This window comes from Theropithecus gelada, chromosome 13, assembly GCF_003255815.1.
Source record: "Theropithecus gelada isolate Dixy chromosome 13, Tgel_1.0, whole genome shotgun sequence".
Classification (NCBI taxonomy): domain Eukaryota; kingdom Metazoa; phylum Chordata; class Mammalia; order Primates; family Cercopithecidae; genus Theropithecus; species Theropithecus gelada.
Window position 1 is genome coordinate 63,700,970 of NC_037681.1, and position 19,667 is coordinate 63,720,636.

Sequence of the window (19,667 nt, forward strand, 5' to 3'; positions counted from 1 at the left end):
CTGCTGAGGCCTTCAGTCAGGGGCTGGCATCTGGGAGAACCTTGAAACTTGTTTCCCATCCCCTTTGGCAGCACGCAACAAGCACCAAAACGCTCCAGTTAACACCAGTGCAATCATCGTTAACGTGAAACAGCTGCCCGAGGCCTGGTGTATCCATCAGACCGCCCCCTCCCCTCCATGCTCAGCTGTGAGTCACCAGAGACCCTGACTAAGGCAGGGCCCCGGAGGGAGCGGGGATGCGAGGATTGTTGATGGAGCCCAGCTGTTGTATATGAGAAAGCAAACCATTGCTAAATCTCTTACCTACTTTGGAAAAAGTGTCTGAACTGTGTGTATGAGGGGCAGCAGTGGAGGAGAAAAAACCTGAATTGATTTATGAACCCGATTTAAGTTCCTAAAATGATTGTTTTAAAGTTAGAAACAGCCAGAGTCACTATAGTAAGATTTTGTTCAACTGTTTGCGAAATCAGCAGACAAATCAATGTCTTTTTTTCCCTTTTTCTAGAGACCTGGGTTGAATTTGCTTTCTGGTCACTTACAGTCCTCTAAAGCACAGACATGAAATATTTTTGCATAAGTTACTTGAATGTGTTCATTCCCAGAGGAAGTTGTTCACATAAGCAAACATCACTCAGATATAAGTTTAACCTGTTTTATCGTTCCCTCCACCCTGAACAAGGACATACCAGGCTTTTCAAAATCCAGGCAAAACTCCAGTTCTCCGACCCAGAAAAAGCCTGGCCTCACTCTCCACCTCCAGCTCAGCACTCAGGCCTGGCAGGCCACCGGCTGCAGAAAGATCCTCCTCCCCTTCCCCACCCAAGCAGTTCTGTTTCCCAGCAAAAAATCAGACCCTCAGCTGCTACCGCAGCCACATGATCCACCCGGTGACTCACAGGCAGGCCACACCCCTTCAGGCCTCCTGGCCAGGCCCTGCCACCAGCCAGCCAGCCAGCCAACTCTGGGATGCATCTTATTACCAAAGGGACAGCTAACTAATGCCCTTGACAGTCCAAATAATTACTTTCTTTCAGTTAGAAGAACTTGCTTATAAAATATATACGGGCTGAGAGGACGCAGGTTCTTCTGAACTCTTGGCTCTGCCAGCTCCAAGTCCTTCCCGACCGTGCCAAGACCTGGGGAATGGCAGACATGGTTAGCTGGGAAGCTAGAAAGCTAGACATTCCTGTTTAAAACAAGAAAGCTCTTACATGGTAGTACCTTTTTTTCCCAAAAATTTTATTGGGGGAAAACTACAAAACATTTACAGTACAATGTTTACAGTCACAATTTGTAGTGAACTGATTCCCCAAAATATATTACAACTCAAGTTGACTTATCTTGTTACATTCAAAAACCTACTTCTGTCAAAGTAGTCCAGAGAGTACATATAGTGCTCCAACTGTACCTACGTACAAACTAAAGCTACCGCTCATTCATCTGCTGTCCAGGAAAGCTTAGGAAACATTCCTGCCTTTCTACACGGAAAAAAAAAAAAATAGTACAAGTTTTGGAATTTTCTGTAATTAAACAAGGCATATTCGTGTACTACATATTTCAGCACTAAGAGGCGGTCGCTTCACTTTATATCTATATAAAAAAAGTGGTAAAAATCTTTTCCTTTTGTGCAGTTGAACCCATCCTACATTCAGATTCTCTCAAGCACTAATAAAATACTTATTTGGTTGAGGAAGATTTAAGGCAAGTTCGGGCCCTTCCAAAGGCACTGTGAGACTCCCCCCCACTCCCCGTTATTGCTACATGTCTTAAGATACTCCAGTATGTCACAGCAGAACTGGTGGAATAAGCAAACACTTTTTTGCTAGTTTATAAAGTTGGAATTAGAAAAGCATGCCACATTTCAACCTGATTGCAAAGTATGTGGTCATTTTTTTCTTTAAAGTTGGATGGGCTACAACCTTTATACATTCTAAGAAAACTCATAGGATGTTCCTCAAACTACTTCCACAGCATCAAGATAGATTTCTGTCAAGAAATCATGCAATCTTTCAAAATTTACGTAAACAAGGAAAGAAATTAATGAAATAAATATTACATACAATCTCTTAAATTAAGAATTTTGTACTCATTTACAATAAAATAACCAAGTGAAGTTACAAAAGGCATATATTACTGTGAAAAGAACATACACTCCACATTTTGCCGATTAATAATGGCAATCATAATTTAACATAATAAAAGAATATATATCTATTGCTTTTCATCATACTTGATAAATACAGTATGGACAAAATTTTCATTGTATACTTTTCACAAGATAATAAATAAGTTAAATAGTTTTTTTCATATTGAGTTGTGGTGCAGTGGTGCGAATCAACTCAAAACAGCTAAAAATTCAGCAGTTATTCTCCAACAATTACAAAGTAAGCTCTGCCCAAGGCTTCCAGAGGGAGCAGACAAAATGGTTCTAAACTAAACACCCACTAAGTGGTGGCGATGAAACCAGTAACCAGTATGGACCTTTGGAATGCAAGGGTTTGTTTTTCACCCCCAGACATATATAATTGTTAAAAAACAAAAAACACCTATGGGCTGAGGGCTAACTATCAAGGCATATTCTTGGCAGAATATTGGATTCTAAAAAGCTTATAGGTTTAGCAAGGTGGTGGCTGGCTGGTATAACACCGATCTGAGACAAACAATTAGGAACTTCTTAAGGGTTCCCACATCTGGACTTAACTAATGCTGTTCAAGTGAAGAGATGGAATGGTGGTTGATAGCTGCTGGTGCTGGGTTGATTTTTCCTGAAGTCCCAAACTCATTGGAGTCCTAAAAAAGTTTAAGTGTTTGTTTTTTGTTCTATTCGTATCACAACTGCCCTGTTGTGAATATTTTGTTCAATAGAAAAAGTTCCTCGACTTTTTTGCTCAAAAAGAATGAAACTTCGTAATAATAATAAAAAAAAAAAAAAGAGGAAACCGAAAAAGGAGAGGTGGGGGCCCCTCAAGGCACAGAGTTCGAGTCCAAGTGCTCGGTCGGGCTTGCAGTCTGCCTGGGGCCCATGTCACCCCCCCCACTCCCGGGCCCCCAGCAGGGGCGAGATGGCGAGGGGTGTCCTCCAACATCTCTGAACCGCCTTCCCTTCCTCCTCACTGGCGCCCTCTTGCCTCAGTCGTCGGAGATGGAGAGGCGGCTGAAGATTGGCAGGCGGCGGCCGGGGTCGAGGCTGGGGGACTCGGAGCCGCTGAGGCTTCCAGAGCTCAAGGAGCCGCTCAGGTAGCTGTCGCGGTCCGACAGCGAGTCCGGGGGGCTGGGGGGCGCGTCGAACACGGGCGAGTCGGACAGGCGGCGCGGCAGCTGGAAGCTGAAGGGCGGCGAGGGAGGCGCGGCGGCCCCGGCGGGGAGGGGTGCGCTGGGCGGTGCCGGGGGCTGCGCAGGGGGCGCCAGGCCCTGCTGCTGCTGCTGCTGACTGCGGTAGTAGGCGGCGGCGGCCACGGCGGCAAAGTTGTGGGTCTGGATGGCGAGCGGCGTGATGAGGCTGCTGAGCTCTGGGCCGAAGGCGAAAGCGTTGTTGGCGCACGAGGCTGACGAGCAGGCCGCGCACGGGGCCCCAGGTGCCAGCAGGTCCTCGGCGCCCCCGCTGCCGTAGAGCAGAGCGGCCGCAGCCGCGGCCGCCGCAGAGGCGCAGCATGCCGGGGCCGAGGGCGTGGAGGCCGCGGAGGCCGAGGAACAGGAGGAGGCGGAGGAGGAGCAGGACGAGGCCGAGGAGCAGGAGGGCGGCGGCGGCGTGCGCGACGTGGGGCTGTCGAGCAGCAGCGGCGACTCGAGGCCGCCCGGGGGCTGATGGTGGCCCGACGGGAAGCCCGAGAAGCTGAGGCTGTGGTGCAGCTTGGGCCGCGGCTCCCGCGGGAAGCCCAGGTGCAGCGCGTCGCGCGTGCCAAAGGCACGCAGATCCCCGGAGGCGCCCCCCGACGGCGCGGGCCGCCGCTCGTCCGCGTTGTGGATGAAGTGGCAGCGCGGCCCGTAGGGACAGAAGCCGATGGTGTGGAAGGTGCGGCACAGCTCGGTCTTGTACTTCGGGTGGCGAGTCAGGCTGCGCAGCTCGTGGAAGCCATGCGCGAACTGGCACTTCTCGCCGTACTTGCACGTGCCGCTCTCCTCGAAGGGCCGGCACAGCTCGGTCTTGTAGCGCGTGGAGTTGATCTGGGAGCCGCCGCCCCCCTTCTGCTGCTGCTGCAGGTGCAGGAGGTGCTGGCTGCGGTCGCCGTTCTCGCTGAACGAGCGGTCCCGGAATTTGTTCTCCTTGTTGAGCAGGGCTGTGCCGCCGCCCCCCGACGGCTCCTTAAGGGTGCCGTAGGAGGTCGGGCCGCCGGCCGCCGCGCTGCCGCAGCTGCTGCCGTTAGCGGCGCCCGGGAACTTGGGCGAGCAGCTGCCGGGGCTGGGCGCGGGGTGGGCGAGTGCGTGCAGGTTGCTGGCCGAGTGCCGTCGGAGGAAGCCTGGCGCGAAGCCGGAGTTGGGGGCGGCGGCCACGGGCGTCCCCACCGCCTTCTTGTCCAGCATGTTGTTCAAGTTGAGGTTGGCCAGGGATTTCTCCGTCTGCCAAAGGAAGGGGAGCGTGGAAGGGATGAAAAACGGAAGGGGAAGGCAGACACGGGTCGAGCCACAGAGAAACTCCCAGCCTGATTCTTTTCCTCTTTTTCCCCCACTCTTGGCGGATCCCGACTCGGCCTCCACCCTCCACCCATACACACGCAAAAGCAGCAAGATCTTGCTGGAGGAAGCGGGAGAGGGAAGGACGCCCACCGCGGGCCGCGCTGGGTTTCGACACGTGATCCTCCGCCCCGGCCGCCGAGATGGGCGGCGCGAATCCCGTCCGGGAAGCCCCGGGCAGCGTGGCCGCGGTCGGCAGTGGAGAAACTCAACCGCGACACCAGCGCCCTCCCTGCCGCCCCCTCCTCCTCCTCCAGGGCGCTCGCACACACTTTTGCAAACCCCGGGACTTTCCCGACCCGAAAGGCAGGGCGGGAGGGGCGTCCCCCAGGACCAGGGAACAGAGGCAAAGTCCAAGAACTGGAACGGCTGCTGCCGGCCCGGCCCGCTCCCCGGCGTACCTTGCACAAGAAGTCGACATCGTAGAACGCGGACAAAAGTGTGGTCGACATGTTTCTGGATCCCGCAGTGGCCGGAGCGGCAGGCCGGGAGGTCGGGAGGAGCCCTCGGGGTGGCGTGGCCGGGCTTGAGCCACGACGAATAACGGGCGAGGGGCGGGGAGGGGCCGAAAGTTTGCCGGGGGGCGAGAGGAGAGGGCGAGGGCAGCGGCGCGGGCCGGCGGGAGGGTCCGGCGGAGTGCGGCAGGGGGGAAGGAGAGAAGCGAGGAGCGCTCCTCCGCGCCCCGGGGTGCCCGGCCCGCCCCCCCCGCGGAGCCGACGGCAGCTCGCGGACTGCTGGAACTCTGCAGCCCGCGAGCGCGCGCCCTATATAGAGCCCGGGAGTGCGGCTGCGGCGGGGCGGGCGTGCCGGGGGAGGGGACAGAACTGGGCCCCCGCCGGAGTCTCCAGGCAACGCCGCCCGCCAGCTCGCGAACGTCAGGCGCCTTCTCGGCCTCCCATTGGCCGCCGCCAATTTTTTTTCTCTGGGGAAGGGGGCGGGAGGCCTCGGGGCGGGGCCAGCGACCCGGGCGCCCGGTGCGGCGTGTAGCGTTCGACCCCAGTGGGTGCCGCCGGGTGGCGGCGGGAAGGCACGGCTTTCCTTTTCTGGGGCTGCGCGGTCGGAGAGCCCCGGTACATTTAGCGTGGCCGGGATTCTGCAGCCCTGGACGTGTCTTTCCCTGCCCTGTTCTCCGAGGCGGACCTGTGGAGCTTTCAGTTCCCACCTTTGGTTTTGTGCTGGGCGCGGGAATTGCAAAATGCCAGAATATCGCAACCATCCGCGCGGCCCGGCGGGTTTGCAAAGGGTGCTTCGGCCAGGAGGCGGGGGCTCGGGGACTGCGTCCTGTCGGTGGCAGCTCCAGCCCGACTGCACGTGGAGTCGCGGTGGGGGTGGGGGTGGGGGTGGGGTGGTGGTGGCCACGCGGGCGGCCGCCGCGGCAGTCTTGCCGGTGGAGCCCAGGCTCGTTTCTCCGCCCCCTCCCCGCCCAGGCTCTGTAAACAGGGCTTGAGCGCCGGGGCCTGCCGGGCAGGGCTGAGTGTCTGAGGACAAGGCGCTGGCTTTGCTAATCACATCACAAGACCTTGAGCCAGGGCCAAAGGCGCGGAGTGGCGCGGGACGTCCCGGGCGGGGGAGCTGACTCTGAGGACAGGAGGAAAGGCTGGGAGAGCCGTGCGGGCTTGAAGGCGACTTAGCGCCACCCTTTCCGTCTGCTGGTCGGCCCGGCCTCCCCCAGCCCTCGGGCTGGGGGCGCAGCTGCCCGCCGAGGCTCCCCGCCCGCTGTTGCGTCCTCCCGGCTCTTCTCTCCCCGGCCGTAGGGGCGCCGCGCCCAGCCTTAGCTCGATGAGGGCGGCAGGATCCGGCTGAGACCAACCCGCGGCCCAGGTGGGGCTGCACAGACGCTGTTGGTGGGCGCGCCCCCCTCTGTTTTCCCTCTCCCGCCAGCCCCACACCCCAACAGCTTGCGCTGGAAAATGCGCTTTGCCAGCGGGCGCCCCGCCTTCGTCCGGGTACGGAGCAGACACCCCCACCTAGCGCCCAGTGAGGCTAAAGCCGCTGACAGCCCCACTAGGAACGATCTGGAGTCTGGTCTAGGGCACTTCTCGCTCCGCGCTCATACAGGTTGTCAAAAAGCTTGGACCTGAAGCTGGAAGGTCCAGGACCCGCTGGGGAAAGAACCAGGCCTGCCACTCAGGGATTCGAGTTCCTGGAGTGTAGCCTGCATTTCCCACTACTGTACTCCCCTCACAGCCCAGGGAGCCAGAGTCCAGGGTAAGGATCAGGAATGCTGGGCTGGAGTTCAGGCCCTGCCCCATAGAAATCATGTGTCTTAGGCAAATCACATCATCTCTTTGGTACTTGGGTTTCCTTGTAAAACGAAGATAATATTCCTGCTTTATTCATCTCTCACCTTTGTCAAGGTGCAAATGATATCTGTGAAGGTGTTTAAAAAACAAACAAGAACTAAACCATCTTTATGTATTAAACCAAATTGACAAAGCATAAGGGTGGAGAAAGCCAGGCTTCTGAACTATGGCCAGATGGACAGAGAGCCACAGACTCATGAGTGCAGAGCTGTGGGGGTACCCAAGTCCTGGACCCTAGGACTCAGAGCCAAGAGTAGGTGACCTCAGAGGGACCAGTTTCACTTTTAGCACCTACCCTACACTGACCCCTTGATATACCTGGGCAACTGTGGTCTGGTTTGTTCTTTGGTGAGATGACCCCAAACATCTCACCAAACAGTGTGAAACAGCCACTTCCCTAGGCACTTTTATTAGGTTAGTAACAAGATTTCAGATACAGAACCAGTGGAAACATCTGTTTGAATCAACGTCCAAATCTGGGGTGAGTCCCAGTCAACAGCTGTGAGAACACCCACTTTGCAGATTAGGATTCTGGAGATAACATGCGGACATATTATGGGACATGCTGTGTACAGAGTACCTGCTAGTATAAAATGTATAATGTAGCTGCTTTTATTTCATTTTAAATGGAGGAAAAAAGAAGTGCTGGCCATTTCCATTGAGCTGGGCTTTGGTGGGCCAGTTTCATAATTATTCTTCTGTGGTTATCACCACATTTATGTTACCAAGTCCCTCACGTCTCACCAGCTAGGTCTTAGAACAAAAAGTGTTAGGTTGGCAACTTTCCCTCAGGTGTGGGCTACACAGCTGCCTAACTAGGTAATTAATTCAGGATCACAGAAACCACATTTGGGGCCGAGTGGTTGCAAAACCACCCAGGGAATTTCCTGTTCTCTTTAGGACAAAACTTTGGACACTGAGTTAACTTCTTTCCTGCCTCTTACAAAGCCCCTTTCCTATACTTCCAGTATGGCTGCTTTTTTGTTCTTAAATTCCTTTCTTTTAGTGATGGGGTCTTGCTGTGTTACTCAGGCTGGAGTGCAGTGGCCTTTCACAGGCATGAACTCCTGGGCGATCCTCCCACCTCAGCCTCCTGAGTAGCTGGGATTACAAGTGTGCACCACCATGCCTGGCTTACAGCTGCATTTTTAGTGTTAAATGTATCTCTCAAAGAGAGATGAACTACATTTGAAATATGAGCTTTTCTGCAGTAGAAAATGATTGTAAACTCACTCTCTTCTAACCCGCCCCTTCAGACTCTGAAACATCAATAAATTACTCTAAGTGATCATTCACCTGAGTATTTAGGTTTTTTTTTTTTTTTTTTTTTTTTACAGACCCTAAAATCTGGAGCAACTTTATATACTATGATTGAAATGTTTTTTCAGATCAGTAGGATGAAAAATGGATGCGGATGAGGCTACGACCCATCCAAAGCTATGATTCTCAAGGTAACTGTTAGTGGGTTAACACTTACTCTGAAATTATAAATAAAAAATGGTGAGCCAATGAAAAACTGGACCAGCAGCAAAACGTATGCAAGAGCGCCACCTGCTGGGTGTGTGAGGAAGAGGGCTGGGCTGGGCTTGAAAAGGCAGAAAATCATTAAGGTTTCTAGATTAAAATCACTGCAAAGGGGGTGTGTGTGTCAGAGTCTCGCTCTGTCACGCAGGCTGGAGTGTGTGTGTGTGTGACGGAGTCTCACTCTGTCGCCCAGGCTGGAGTGCAGTATGTGTGTGTGTGTGTGTGATGGAGTCTCGCTCTGTCGTGCAGGCTGGAGTGCAGTGGTGTGATCTAGGCTCACTGCAACCTCCACCTCCTGGGTTCAAGCGTTTCTCCTGCCTCAGCCTTCTGAGTGGCTGGGATTACAGGTGCGCACCACCACTCCTGGCTAATTTTTGTATTTTTGGTAGAGATGGGGTTTCACTATGTTGGTCAGGCTGGTCTTGAACTCCAGACCTCACGATCTGCCTGCCTCAGCCTCACAAAGCGCTGGGATTACAGGCGTGAGCCACCGTGCCCGGCTGATAAATGTGTTTAATGGCATCTTAAGTGAGAATCTTGTTACTGCCACCAAGCAAGTGATAGGTAAACAATGTAGGCATAGAATAAGTCATTTTCTCTGCCTCTCCTTTCCCCAGGTTCCTCCTCACAGCTAAGAGCATGGATATACTTTCACTGGGTGGCAAAATCAGGTTTCCTAGCATAAGCATACTTTTTTGGGGGTGGGGGAGTGCTCAATGGCTCTTTGAATAATTAAGATGGAATGTGTAGGTCACTGCAGGACTTACACATGCAGACAATAAAAATAAATTATTTGTGCAAGGTTGATCCTGAATTCTCCTAGGATCCAACATTTGGAACATATTTCTGCTTTGCTAAAATGGAACGAAATTTATAAATCGGACCAAATGGGCTGTTTGCCAACTCATCCAGCCCCTACATAAAGCCAGAACAGGGGAGGGGAGGGGTCATGTGTGTGTACTAAAATCCAACTCTGTGTAGTCCCTTCACAGAGAATGTAGGGAGGCTATGGCAGGGCATTAGAGGCCCTGGGGGATGAAAAAGGCTCATTCAGGCCTGCAGGTGGCCTGCACCTGGGGACAGAGGAAATCTGCAACGGAGTCGCCTCACTTCCTACAGTAGCAGCAATAAAGTAGGCTGCCCTGAAGCAGTGAACTGAAGAACAGTTTCTCTGTGAGGAGTGACAGACGACCAGACTCACAGAACTAGGGGAGGCATGAATGGGATAACATTTTTGAATTTATGTTCAACATGTTTCCTGCAGATTTGTGAGGAAAAATCCACACATACCCCCATTCCAATCCCCCAAATTTTCTTCAACATGCTGCTTCTGTTCTTGGAAGAGTTAACTGCCTCGCTTCTGCAGAAGAGTCTCAAACACTGAGAACTAGGGTGTCCTCCCCTTCCTTTCCTTCCAAAAAGGCCAGCAGCTTCAAGCAAGCCAAAGTCCTTTCCTCTTGAATGCGTAGTCTTGTGAACTCCACCGTCTTCACAAATTCTGCAGCTGGTGGAAGCTCTCTGAAGAGCTGAGACAGGAGGCGGCACTGCTCTGACACCATCCTTTGAAGGTGACAGAGCATCTCAGGGCTTGGAAGACGCCAGCCAGACTTGGAGAGGAGACAGAAGAGGTGCTTGCAGAGGTATTTCACAAAGATCAGGGTCTCGGCCCAAAAGTTGACTTCTGCTTTTTCAAACAGGTAGTCTTCTTCCACCTAAATCAGATGAAAAAGCCAAAAGTCAGTCTTACAGGGAATGGTGACAAGCCCCAGTCTAGATCAAGCAGTACCCTGCCAGGTACAAGAAGGGTGTCATGTCCCCTCCCCCACCGGACAGAGGGCGCACTCTCGCCTGTCAACACCCATGTACACACACCACTTGCAGCCTTGAAGGTCACCTTCTATTTTTACTCACTGTATTCCTCCAGCAGAGAGGAATTTTTTCCCCAGACTTAACATGACCTTGATAAAGATGTGTTTGTGGTGCAAAGTCAAGATACTCTAGGGGATGGATGCTGAAAAGGGGACTTCAACAAGGGAGCTTAAGGTGCAGCTGGAAATTGGAGAGGAGGGAGGAAAGGTCATCTCTGCAGCAGGCCAGAGAAGGAATCTCCAAACAGAGGACACTAGGCTGCGTCCTGTTTCTATAACACCATGATTCTCAAGGTCATTTTATCAGACACTTACCATGTCTCCAAATTTCTCATAAACAGGGACAATGCTTTTTGAACCCTTGGCCTGCTGGGGATGCCATTCTTAGAAGGTCAGCTAAGTCAGATACTGGTGGCGATCAATTTCAGTTCTCAGGAGGCTTTTGCTGCTTGTCTTCATCCTCAGTTTCCCTATCTGTGACTGCACCCACCCTGGAGGGGGCTAGTAATAGTTTTTTTCAAGCAGGAAGTTCCCAGCAAAGATCCTAATTCTCTGAAAATGCTTCACCCTCAGACCTAACTTTGGGAAGCTCCAGGCTAACTCCAATACCGACTAACAAGCAGTCTCCATAATTAAACTCTCCGCATGCAGGGGCTTCTTTGCGAGTTCTCTCCCCTGGCTAATCTGGAGGCTGAGCATCAGCAGCCCAGAAGTCAGCCAGAGAGTGTCCCTGTGCCCTCGGCAGCACCCGGTGGGCGGCTTTCCTAGTGGTTACTGCTCTGTGTGTCAGCAGGAACAAGCCCAGCTGAGGCTGTAGGTGCTGCATCCAGTGGGTTTAGGACACTCCAACCCTGCTTCCCACTCCCCTGACACCCTGGGATCACCTGATGCATGCTCTCCACACAGACCACGAGGTCATCACTGTCTCCCAACAGCCATCCCAGCAGGATGGGCAGTCCAGGGGCCAGCTGGTTCCACTGCTGGAGCAGATCACACAGGACGGCCAGGGCCAGGGCCAGAGCGATGGAGGCATCCACCTGGCAGAAGGCAAACTCTGCAGAGACAGGAGAAAGGTAAGCAATGAATATACTGCTCAGGGCCGGCCCAGGGCAGCCTGCAGGACCCTGGGAACATGAAAGACCTCAGGTAAAATCGCTGCCACCAGCCTGGCAGGGAAGCTGGTATGGTGGGCTCACTGGAGACTATTAATCACCTTCTGAATCCTGCTATCTATACTGTTAGAATAAGTCATAGGCCTGAACCCACTGTTTCCATGCCCCCTAACTCAGTGTGGACAGAAGCAGTCCCATCTGTAGGATTAGAGAGTTATCTCCCCTCAGCTCCTCCAGTGTCACCGGAAGGATCAGGAAGGCTTCCCCGTCCGGTGTCTCCTCTGCACATCTGCCTGGATTTGACTGGTTTGCCCTTTCCTTGGAAAGCAGATCTCCTGGGTGCAAGACACATCCTAGAATAGGGCATTGTCAAGCTTTTCCTTAAAGGGCCAGAGAGTCAATATTTTAGACTTTGCAGGCCTATACCTCCTCAACTCAGCTGAAAGCAGCCATAGACAATTTGTAAACAAATGGTTGTGGCTGTGTTCCAATAAAACTTTATGGACACTGAAATTTGAATTTCATTTGTCACAAAATATTATTTTTTTCAACCAATTAAAAATGTAAAAACCACTGATAGCTCACGGGCTGTAAAAAGCAGGTGGTGGGCTGCATTTGGCTATTTTGCTGCCCTTTGTCTTGGAGTTTTTTGTTTTTGGACCCTTGTTTTCCCGGGTGCTTGGAGGAAGGGCACTGAAAGAGCAGAAGGGTGCAGAAAGAGGAAGCAGGGGGCCCTGGGGAAACCAATGGCCTTATTTCACCATTTGGCCTTAGACAATCCTAAATATGGGTTTGGAGGGAGGTTCAGGGGTGTTGTCCCTTCCCCTAACAACTCTGCACCTCCCATCCCAAACCTGGAGGACGTCTGAAACATGGGACTGAAAGCCCACTGCACAGACAATGGACTTCTGTAGGCCCATCCTGCACCAACGCCTGTCTTTCAATGATGCATTTCTGTGGAGCCCTGATCACTCCCAAATCCACATCTCCAACTTCAGCACACAGACTTACCCTGACCATTTGGCCCCTGAAGAGACTTCTCGGCACACAGGCAGACGGTTGATAATCTGCAACAGCAGGCTTAGTTCCCCTGGGTGTTGAACCAGGCTTACCGGGATGGCCCCACTGAGGGCCTAGTGTCAGGCCCTGATCAAGTGCTTTCTCCCCAGTCCTTCTTGCATCTTATGGGTTGGGTATTACATAACCCACTTGCACACATCAAGAAATTATAGTTGGCAACAAGTTTCATGGTACATGGAAAGCACAGATTTGGAGAACTAGCATCAACATTCCAGAGGTTTTGAGGGTGGGGTCAGCAGGGTGTACACCTGGGGCCCTCCTGCAGTAGGGCCAGGACTATCCAGAGGTCACACAGCAGCACCTAGTTGCATGTAAGCAGGCAAAAGGACTGATCTTGCCATCTTGACAGCTCCAGATAAGTCCCCCAGGACACTTGCCCTTTAGTGTCCCCGTTCCCCAGGCTGCTTGCTCTGCAGCCTGGAACCCAGATTTACACCAGGAAACAGAAAAGGAGAGGGGGCGAAGGTGCACTTTGGCTGTAGGTCTGAGCCATGTGTTGGCTGGACCTCTACCTATAATACAATCTCTATTTTTACCTCTACCTAACTCCTTTGTGCAGTTCTCAATTGCCTGAGAATCTGTATAGAGAGGGGATAATTAATGGCCTTTTTCTTTCTTTTTTCCCTTCAACTTTTATTCACTGATTGAGACAGAGTCTGTCGCCCAGACTGGAGTAGAGTGGCGTGATATTGGCTCACTGCAACCTCCACCTCCCGGGTTCAAGCAATTCTTGAACCTGCCTCAGCCCCCAAGCAGCTGGGACTACAGGTGCGTGCCACCACACCCAGCTAATTTTTTCTGTTTTTGCCCAGCTAATTTTTGTATTTTTTGTAGAGACAGGATTTCACCATGTTGGCCCGGCTGGTCTAAACTCCTGACCTCAAGTGATCTACCCACCTCAGCCTTCCAAAGTGCTCGGATTACAGGTGTGAGCCACCGCACCTGGCCCCTTCAACTTTTAGAGTTCTGGGATACATGTGTAGGACGTGCAGGTTTGTTACATAGATAAACATGTACCATGGTGGTTTGCTGCACAGATCAACCCATCACCTAGTTATTAAGCCCAGCATCCATTAGCTGCTCTTCCTGATGCTCCCCTGCACCCCACACAGGTGGCCTTTTTCAAACCCCCCAAACAAAAACACACATGAGGACCAGCATAGGATTCAATACAGAGCAGATGCTCAGCACATACTTGTTTATGGCTGGAGATCATGAGATCTCCTCCTTTATTCCATCTGACCTAATCTGAACACTAACATAGAGAATGGCACAAAGAAAACATTCAGTAAATGGTAACTAGTGTTACCAATGATAATGAACATTTTGCTCCTACTGAATTCTTAATTGCTCCTGCCATTCTGCCATCCTATAAGGGAAGTATCCCTATTTAGCCAACAAGGAGACTGCGTTCATGAAGGTTAGATAACTGGTCCCAGTTTGCAGGTAGCTGTGGTGCTGGGCTAAGTATCTCCAGTGCACAGACTGCCCCCTACCCTGCAGGAAGGCAATGGAGATGAAGAAGTCAGACTTGGTTTTATCATTTTTTTTTTTTTGAGACAGGGTCTCACTCTGTCACCCAGGCTGGAGTACAGTGGCACAATCACAGCTTATTGCAGCCTTGACCTTCCTGGGCTCAGGTGATCCTCCCACCTCAGCCCCCCGAGTATCTGTGACTATAAGCATGTGCCACTATACCAGGCTAATTTTTGTGTATTTTTTTTTTTGTAGAGACAGGGTTTTACCATGTTGTCCAGGCTGGTCTTGAACTCCTGGAGATCAAGTGATCTAACCACCTCAGCCTACCAAAGTGCTGAGATTACACGCATGAGTTACTGCACCCAGTGGGTTTATCACTCTTTTTTTTTGAGACTGAGTCTTGCTCTACTGCCCAGGCTACAGTACAGTGGCATGATCTCAGCTCACTGCAACCTCTGCCTCCCCGGTTCAAGCGATTCTCCTGCCTCAACCTCATGAGTAGCTGGGATTACAGGTGCCTGCCACCACGGCCGGCTAATTTTTGTATTTTTAGTAGAGACAGGGTTTTGCCATGTTGGCCAGGCTGGTCTCGAACTCCTGACCTCAAGTGATTCACCTGCCTCAGCCTTCCAAAGTGCTGGGATTACAGGCATGAGCCACTGTGCCCGGCCTATCACTTTGACAGAGTTTCGCTCTTGCTGCCCAGGCTGGAGTGCAGTGGCGTGATCTCGGCTCACCTCAACCTCTGCTTCCCGGGTTTAAGAGATTCTCCTGCCTCAGCCTCCCGAGTAGCTGGGATTACAGGCACCTGCCACCACACCTGGCTAATTTTGTATTTTTACTAGAGACGGGGTTTCTCCATGTTGGTCAGGCTGGTCTCAAATTCCTGACCTCAAGTGATCTGCCCCCCTCGGCCTCCCAAAGTGCTGGGATTACACGCGTGAGCCACTGCACCTGGCCTTCCACCACTTCTTTCATGGTCTCCTTAAGGCAAGGACTGAAAGCCCAACAGGGAAGAAAAAAATTTCATCATCCATCAGCAAAATCAGTACCTGCAGCTCACGTGACATTCCTGTTGCGTCCATAAAGAACCTATGGGGGTGACCAAAGATGCCACCAAGGAAGGCCAGGCTGCTGCACTAGCCCCACCTGACAGGACAGATAGCTTCTATCCTGCAGGATTTTGCCATGAATCATGGTTAGGAAGGGGCAGGAGAGTGGTGGGATGACAGGCACATGGGAAGAGCTGGTGTGATGTGGCCAGAAGTGAGTCTAGATAGAGCTCTAACTACCCAGGCTCCAAGCCTGCAAGGCAAGGACAGAAGAGGAAGGAATGCTGAGATGTTTTGGGGAGGGTGGGGGAAGGATGAGTTGGATTTAGATCTCCTGCTTGGGGAGCCAGCTGCAACCTGCCAAATTCTCTTTTACTACCTTGCCCTGGACTAAGGCAGCTCAGCCAGAACTGCCTAGATCTCTACTGGCCAAATGCCTTATGAAGGGAGGCTGCAGTAGGGAGAGGAATTTGTCACTTAAGCGTGCAGGCCAGCTAGGCTGTCACAGTCTGGCCAGTCCATCAAGGAAACAAGAAAACAAGCAGCCAATCAACAAGTGTATTTTAAGAATCTGCTGAGAGGCTGGGCTCAGTGGCTCACACCTGTAATCCCCAAATTTTGGGAGGCTGAGGTGGAAGGATCACTTGAGACAAGACCCTGTTGCTACCAAAAAAAAAAAAAAAAAAGAATCTGCTGTGTATCCAAAACAATCTTGAAAAAGAAAACAAAATTGGAGGACTCACACTTCCTGATTTCAAAACTTACTACAAAGCTATAGGAATAAAGACAGTGTGCTACTGGCATAAGAATAGACATATAGATCAACAGAATAGCAAGGGCAGATTACACAAATCAACAGACTGAGAATCCACAAACACACCCTCACATTTATGGTCAAATGATTTTTGACAAGGGTACCAAAATAACGGGGAAAAAAAGTCTTTTCAACCAGTAATCCTGGGACAACTGGATATACACCTGTGAAAGAATGAAGTTGGACCCTTACCTCACACAACATATAAAAATTAAAATGTACCAAAGATCTAAATGTAAGAGCTAAAACTAGAAAACTCATTTCATTTTTTTTTTTTTTTTTGGAGACCGAGTCTGTCTGTCACCCAGGCTGGAGTGCAGATCTCAGCTCACTGCAACCTCTGCTGCCCAGGTTCAAGCAATTTTCCTGCCTCAGCCTCCCCGAGTAGCTGGGATTACAGGTGCCTGCAACTGTGCCTGGCTACATTTTTTATATTTTTAGTAGAGACAGGGTTTCACCATCTTGGCCAGGCTGGTCTTGAACTCCTGACCTCATAATCCACCTGTCTCGGCCTCCCAAAGTGCTGGGATTACAGGTGTGAGCCACCATGCTTGGCCTTGAGCTACTGCGCCCGGCCTTAGAAAACTCATAGAAGACAGAAGTAAATCTGTATGACCTTGAATTAGGCAACTATTTCTTAGATATGACATCAAAAACACAAGCAACATTAGAAAAACTGGGCTTTGTCAGACTGGGCACTGTGGCTTATGCCTGTAATCCCAGCACTTTGGGAGGCTGAGGTGGGTGGATCATCTGAGGTCAGGAGTTCAAGACCAGCCTGACCAAATAGGGTGAAACCCTGTCTCTACTAAAAATACAAAAATTAGCTAGGCGTGGTGGTGGACACCTGTAGTCCCAGCTACTTGGGAGGCTGAGGCAGGAGAGTTGCTTGAACCCGGGAGGTGGAGGTTGCAGTGAGCCGAGATCACGCCACTGCACTCCAGCCTGGGTGACAAAGCAAGATTCCATCTCAAAAAAAAAAAAAAAAAAAAAAAAAAAAAAAGGAGGGAGGGAGGGAAGGAAGACTGGGCGTTGTCAAAATGAAAAACTTTTGTGCTTCAAAGTAACACCAAAAAGAAAGTGAAAGGATAATTCACAGAAAGGGAGAAAATATGAACAAATCCTATCTCTGATAAGGGACTATATCTAAACTACATAAAGAACTCTTTTTTTTTTTTGAGACAGAGTCTCGCGCTGTGTCACCCAGGCTGGAGTGCAGTGGCGCGATCTCGGCTCACTGCAAGCTCCGCCTCCCAGGTTCAGGCCATTCTCCTGCCTCAGCCTCCGAGTAGCTGGGACTACAGGCGCCCGCCACCACGCCCGGCTAGTTTTTTGTATTTTTAGTAGAGACGGGGTTTCACCATGTTAGCCAGGATGGTCTCGATCTCCTGACCTCGTGATCCGCCCGCCTCGGCCTCCCAAAGTGCTGGGATTACAGGCTTGAGCCACCGCGCCCGGCCTACATAAAGAACTCTTAACACTCAGTAATAATAAACACATGAAAAGATGCTTAGCATCATTAACCATCAGGAAAATGCAAATCAAAACCCCAGTCATATTCCACTTCACACCCACTGGCATGACTATAATAAAAAAGAAAAAAGTTAAGTTTTGGCAAAGATGTGGAGAAACTGGAACCCTCATACATTTTTTGTGGGAGTGTAAAATGGCGTAGCCACTTTGGAAAACAGTCTTGCAGTTCTCAAAAGATGAACCCTATGACCGAACAACTGCACTCCTAGGAATGTATCTAGGAGGGAGAAAAAGACACATCCACACAAAAACTTGTACATAAACGTTCACAGCAGCCTTGTTCATAAGAGCCAAGATGTGGAAGTAACCCAAATGTCCATCAGCTAATAAATGGATAAAATGTGGTTATAAATTCATACAGTGGAACAGTAATCAGCTACAAAAGGGAACGAAGAAGCAGGAGGTCTAGGTGGGAAGGTAGACAAACACCCAGGCAATAGCAGGGACATCAGGTGCTCAGTGGAGTGGTCCACATGCGAAGAGCTGTGGGAGCTGGGGGTTGGTGGGAGGAAGATGTCAATGTGGGGAATAAATAATCTCCGAGGCTCTTCCTCCCACCAGCCACACTGCTAGGGCAAGATGAAATATGCCCTAGAATCTTCCTGGAATGCTTCAAATGGGTGAGGTTTGCTGGTACACATTCATGTCTGTGGTAGGCCTACACAAGTGGGATTAACACGCAGTCATTTGGAATCATGTTGGAAATGCAATGGATCAGCACTTAGAATTGGTTAATCTGGTGCCTTCCATCCCTGTGAAGGGATAACTCACTGGGATTGCAGAGGAGGGAAGCAAACCAGAGGCTTCAGGGCTGCTGCAGTATAGCCTTTATCTTGCTACTGCCCCAGCCTCATCAGGGCTCCCCATCCAAGGCAGATGCCTAGCTATCAGAAACCCTGTTATGTGCCGATACTCCCTGGTGCTGCTTCTCTGCCTCCATGAAGAGCGCCGCCCCTGCATCCCCCACCGTCCAGCAGGGTTAGAGGTGAAGACTCAGGCCTCGCACAGTGTGCTGGCTCCACTACAAATCTCAGCCTCTGATTCCCCCCACTAGGTGAAGTGATTGAAGTGATTAATTTCTAGGCAGGTAGACTCGTAAGTCACAGGCTTTGAAGTTGCTTTCAACTACTGATTGAAAGAAAGATGTCCAAGTGGATGTCTTCCAGGTGCCAACCCTGAAAACTATTTCAGACCACGGATTAAAAAGCCCATGGTCTGATTTTAAAGTATTATGGGGGAGATGCCTTCTAGAGTAAGGCCATTGGTCAAGTCTGCCTTCTAGTCCTTCTCAAGAGAGGGCAATCGGCACAATAAGTGCTGTGCAAATGGCGACGGGTTGAATTCTCCCTGCCCCTAGCTCTGGAAAATCCTCCTTCAGGCATTTGAAAAATCCCTCAGCTTTAGGGGACTGGCCAAGGTGTTGGGTGGCCCTGCCATCCAACCAATTCACCATCCATCCACCCACTCACCCATTCACCCATCAATCTGGTATTTTATCTATCCACAAGTATTTATTGATCACCTGTGTGTGAAGAACACTGTGTGAAACATGAAGAAAACCACCCAGTCCCTTCTCTTAGAGAGTGAAGAGTTGTCAGAGGCAAGTGTGAGGAAACAGTTGAAGACGGTGTGTGACACAGACCAATTATATCATGAGTGGGAGTAATCAAAGGACAGAAAGGAAAAACAAATGTGGAAGGGGGTGGAGGCTTCACAGAGGGGCCAAGCAGGGTGGGTGAGAGGACACACATAACCGGGAGGGAGGGAGGAGCCTGAGCTTGGGCTGCAGGGAGACAAGCTGCGTGCTGAAGGGAGGACTGAAGGTGAGGCCAGACAGGCTGGGGTGGCCTGGGCAGCAAAGGCAGCATCTGACGGAGTGAGTGTTACTGCACTTTCTTTTTTCTGAGCAAAAATACGTTCAGGTTTCATGAGGCTGTTTCCAGATAACCTCATTATTTCTAGTCTTCTCCATGGTCTTCTTCACTTCCACTTAGCAGGGGAAAAGCCTGAACTTTAATTAGCCATGAAAAACAAGCTCGGTTCAGCTGACTCTGCCACTCAACATTTCCTAGGGCTACCAGAAGCCTCTCTGTCCCCTGCCTCCCCTTACCCTCTACTCCGAGACTAGCCAGGGCTCTCCACCCACCCGGGCCATCAGAGCCCAGGCTCAGAGCTAGGATTCCAGGCAGGGCACTCTGTGAGTACATTCAGGGCCAAGCTATCAAATGCCA

At 51.1% G+C, this 19,667-nt stretch overlaps 2 protein-coding genes across 2 annotated transcripts in view; both read right to left on the bottom strand.

The window, feature by feature from the left end:
- Positions 1-1,218: 1,218 nt before the first annotated feature.
- ZFP36L2 (ZFP36 ring finger protein like 2) lies at positions 1,219-5,463 on the bottom strand. The gene is made up of 2 exons (XM_025405835.1): positions 5,073-5,463; positions 1,219-4,557 (listed from the first exon to the last, which is right to left on the bottom strand). The coding sequence occupies exons 1-2, from the start codon at positions 5,121-5,123 to the stop codon at positions 3,130-3,132; spliced, it is 1,479 nt and encodes a 492-aa protein (XP_025261620.1). The 5' UTR covers positions 5,124-5,463; the 3' UTR covers positions 1,219-3,129.
- Positions 5,464-9,719: 4,256 nt separating this feature from the next.
- THADA (THADA, armadillo repeat containing) overlaps positions 9,720-19,667 on the bottom strand; it is a 353,351-nt gene continuing 343,403 nt past the window's right edge. Inside the window, exons 37-38 of the mRNA XM_025354222.1 lie at positions 11,251-11,420; positions 9,720-10,210 (exon numbers count right to left, since the gene is read on the bottom strand). Coding sequence (XP_025210007.1) covers positions 9,872-10,210; positions 11,251-11,420 — 509 coding nt within the window. The 3' untranslated portion in view covers positions 9,720-9,871. The remainder of the gene's footprint in view (positions 10,211-11,250; positions 11,421-19,667) is intronic.

Excerpts from the sequence above, each read along its gene's own strand:
- ZFP36L2 (XM_025405835.1), bottom strand. The coding sequence starts at position 5,123 with ATGTCGACCACACTTTTGTCCGCGTTCTACGATGTCGACTTCTTGTGC. Across the intron at positions 4,558-5,072 it reads ATGTCGACTTCTTGTGCAAG|ACGGAGAAATCCCTGGCCAA; the intron begins GTACGCCGGGGA and ends TTCCTTTGGCAG.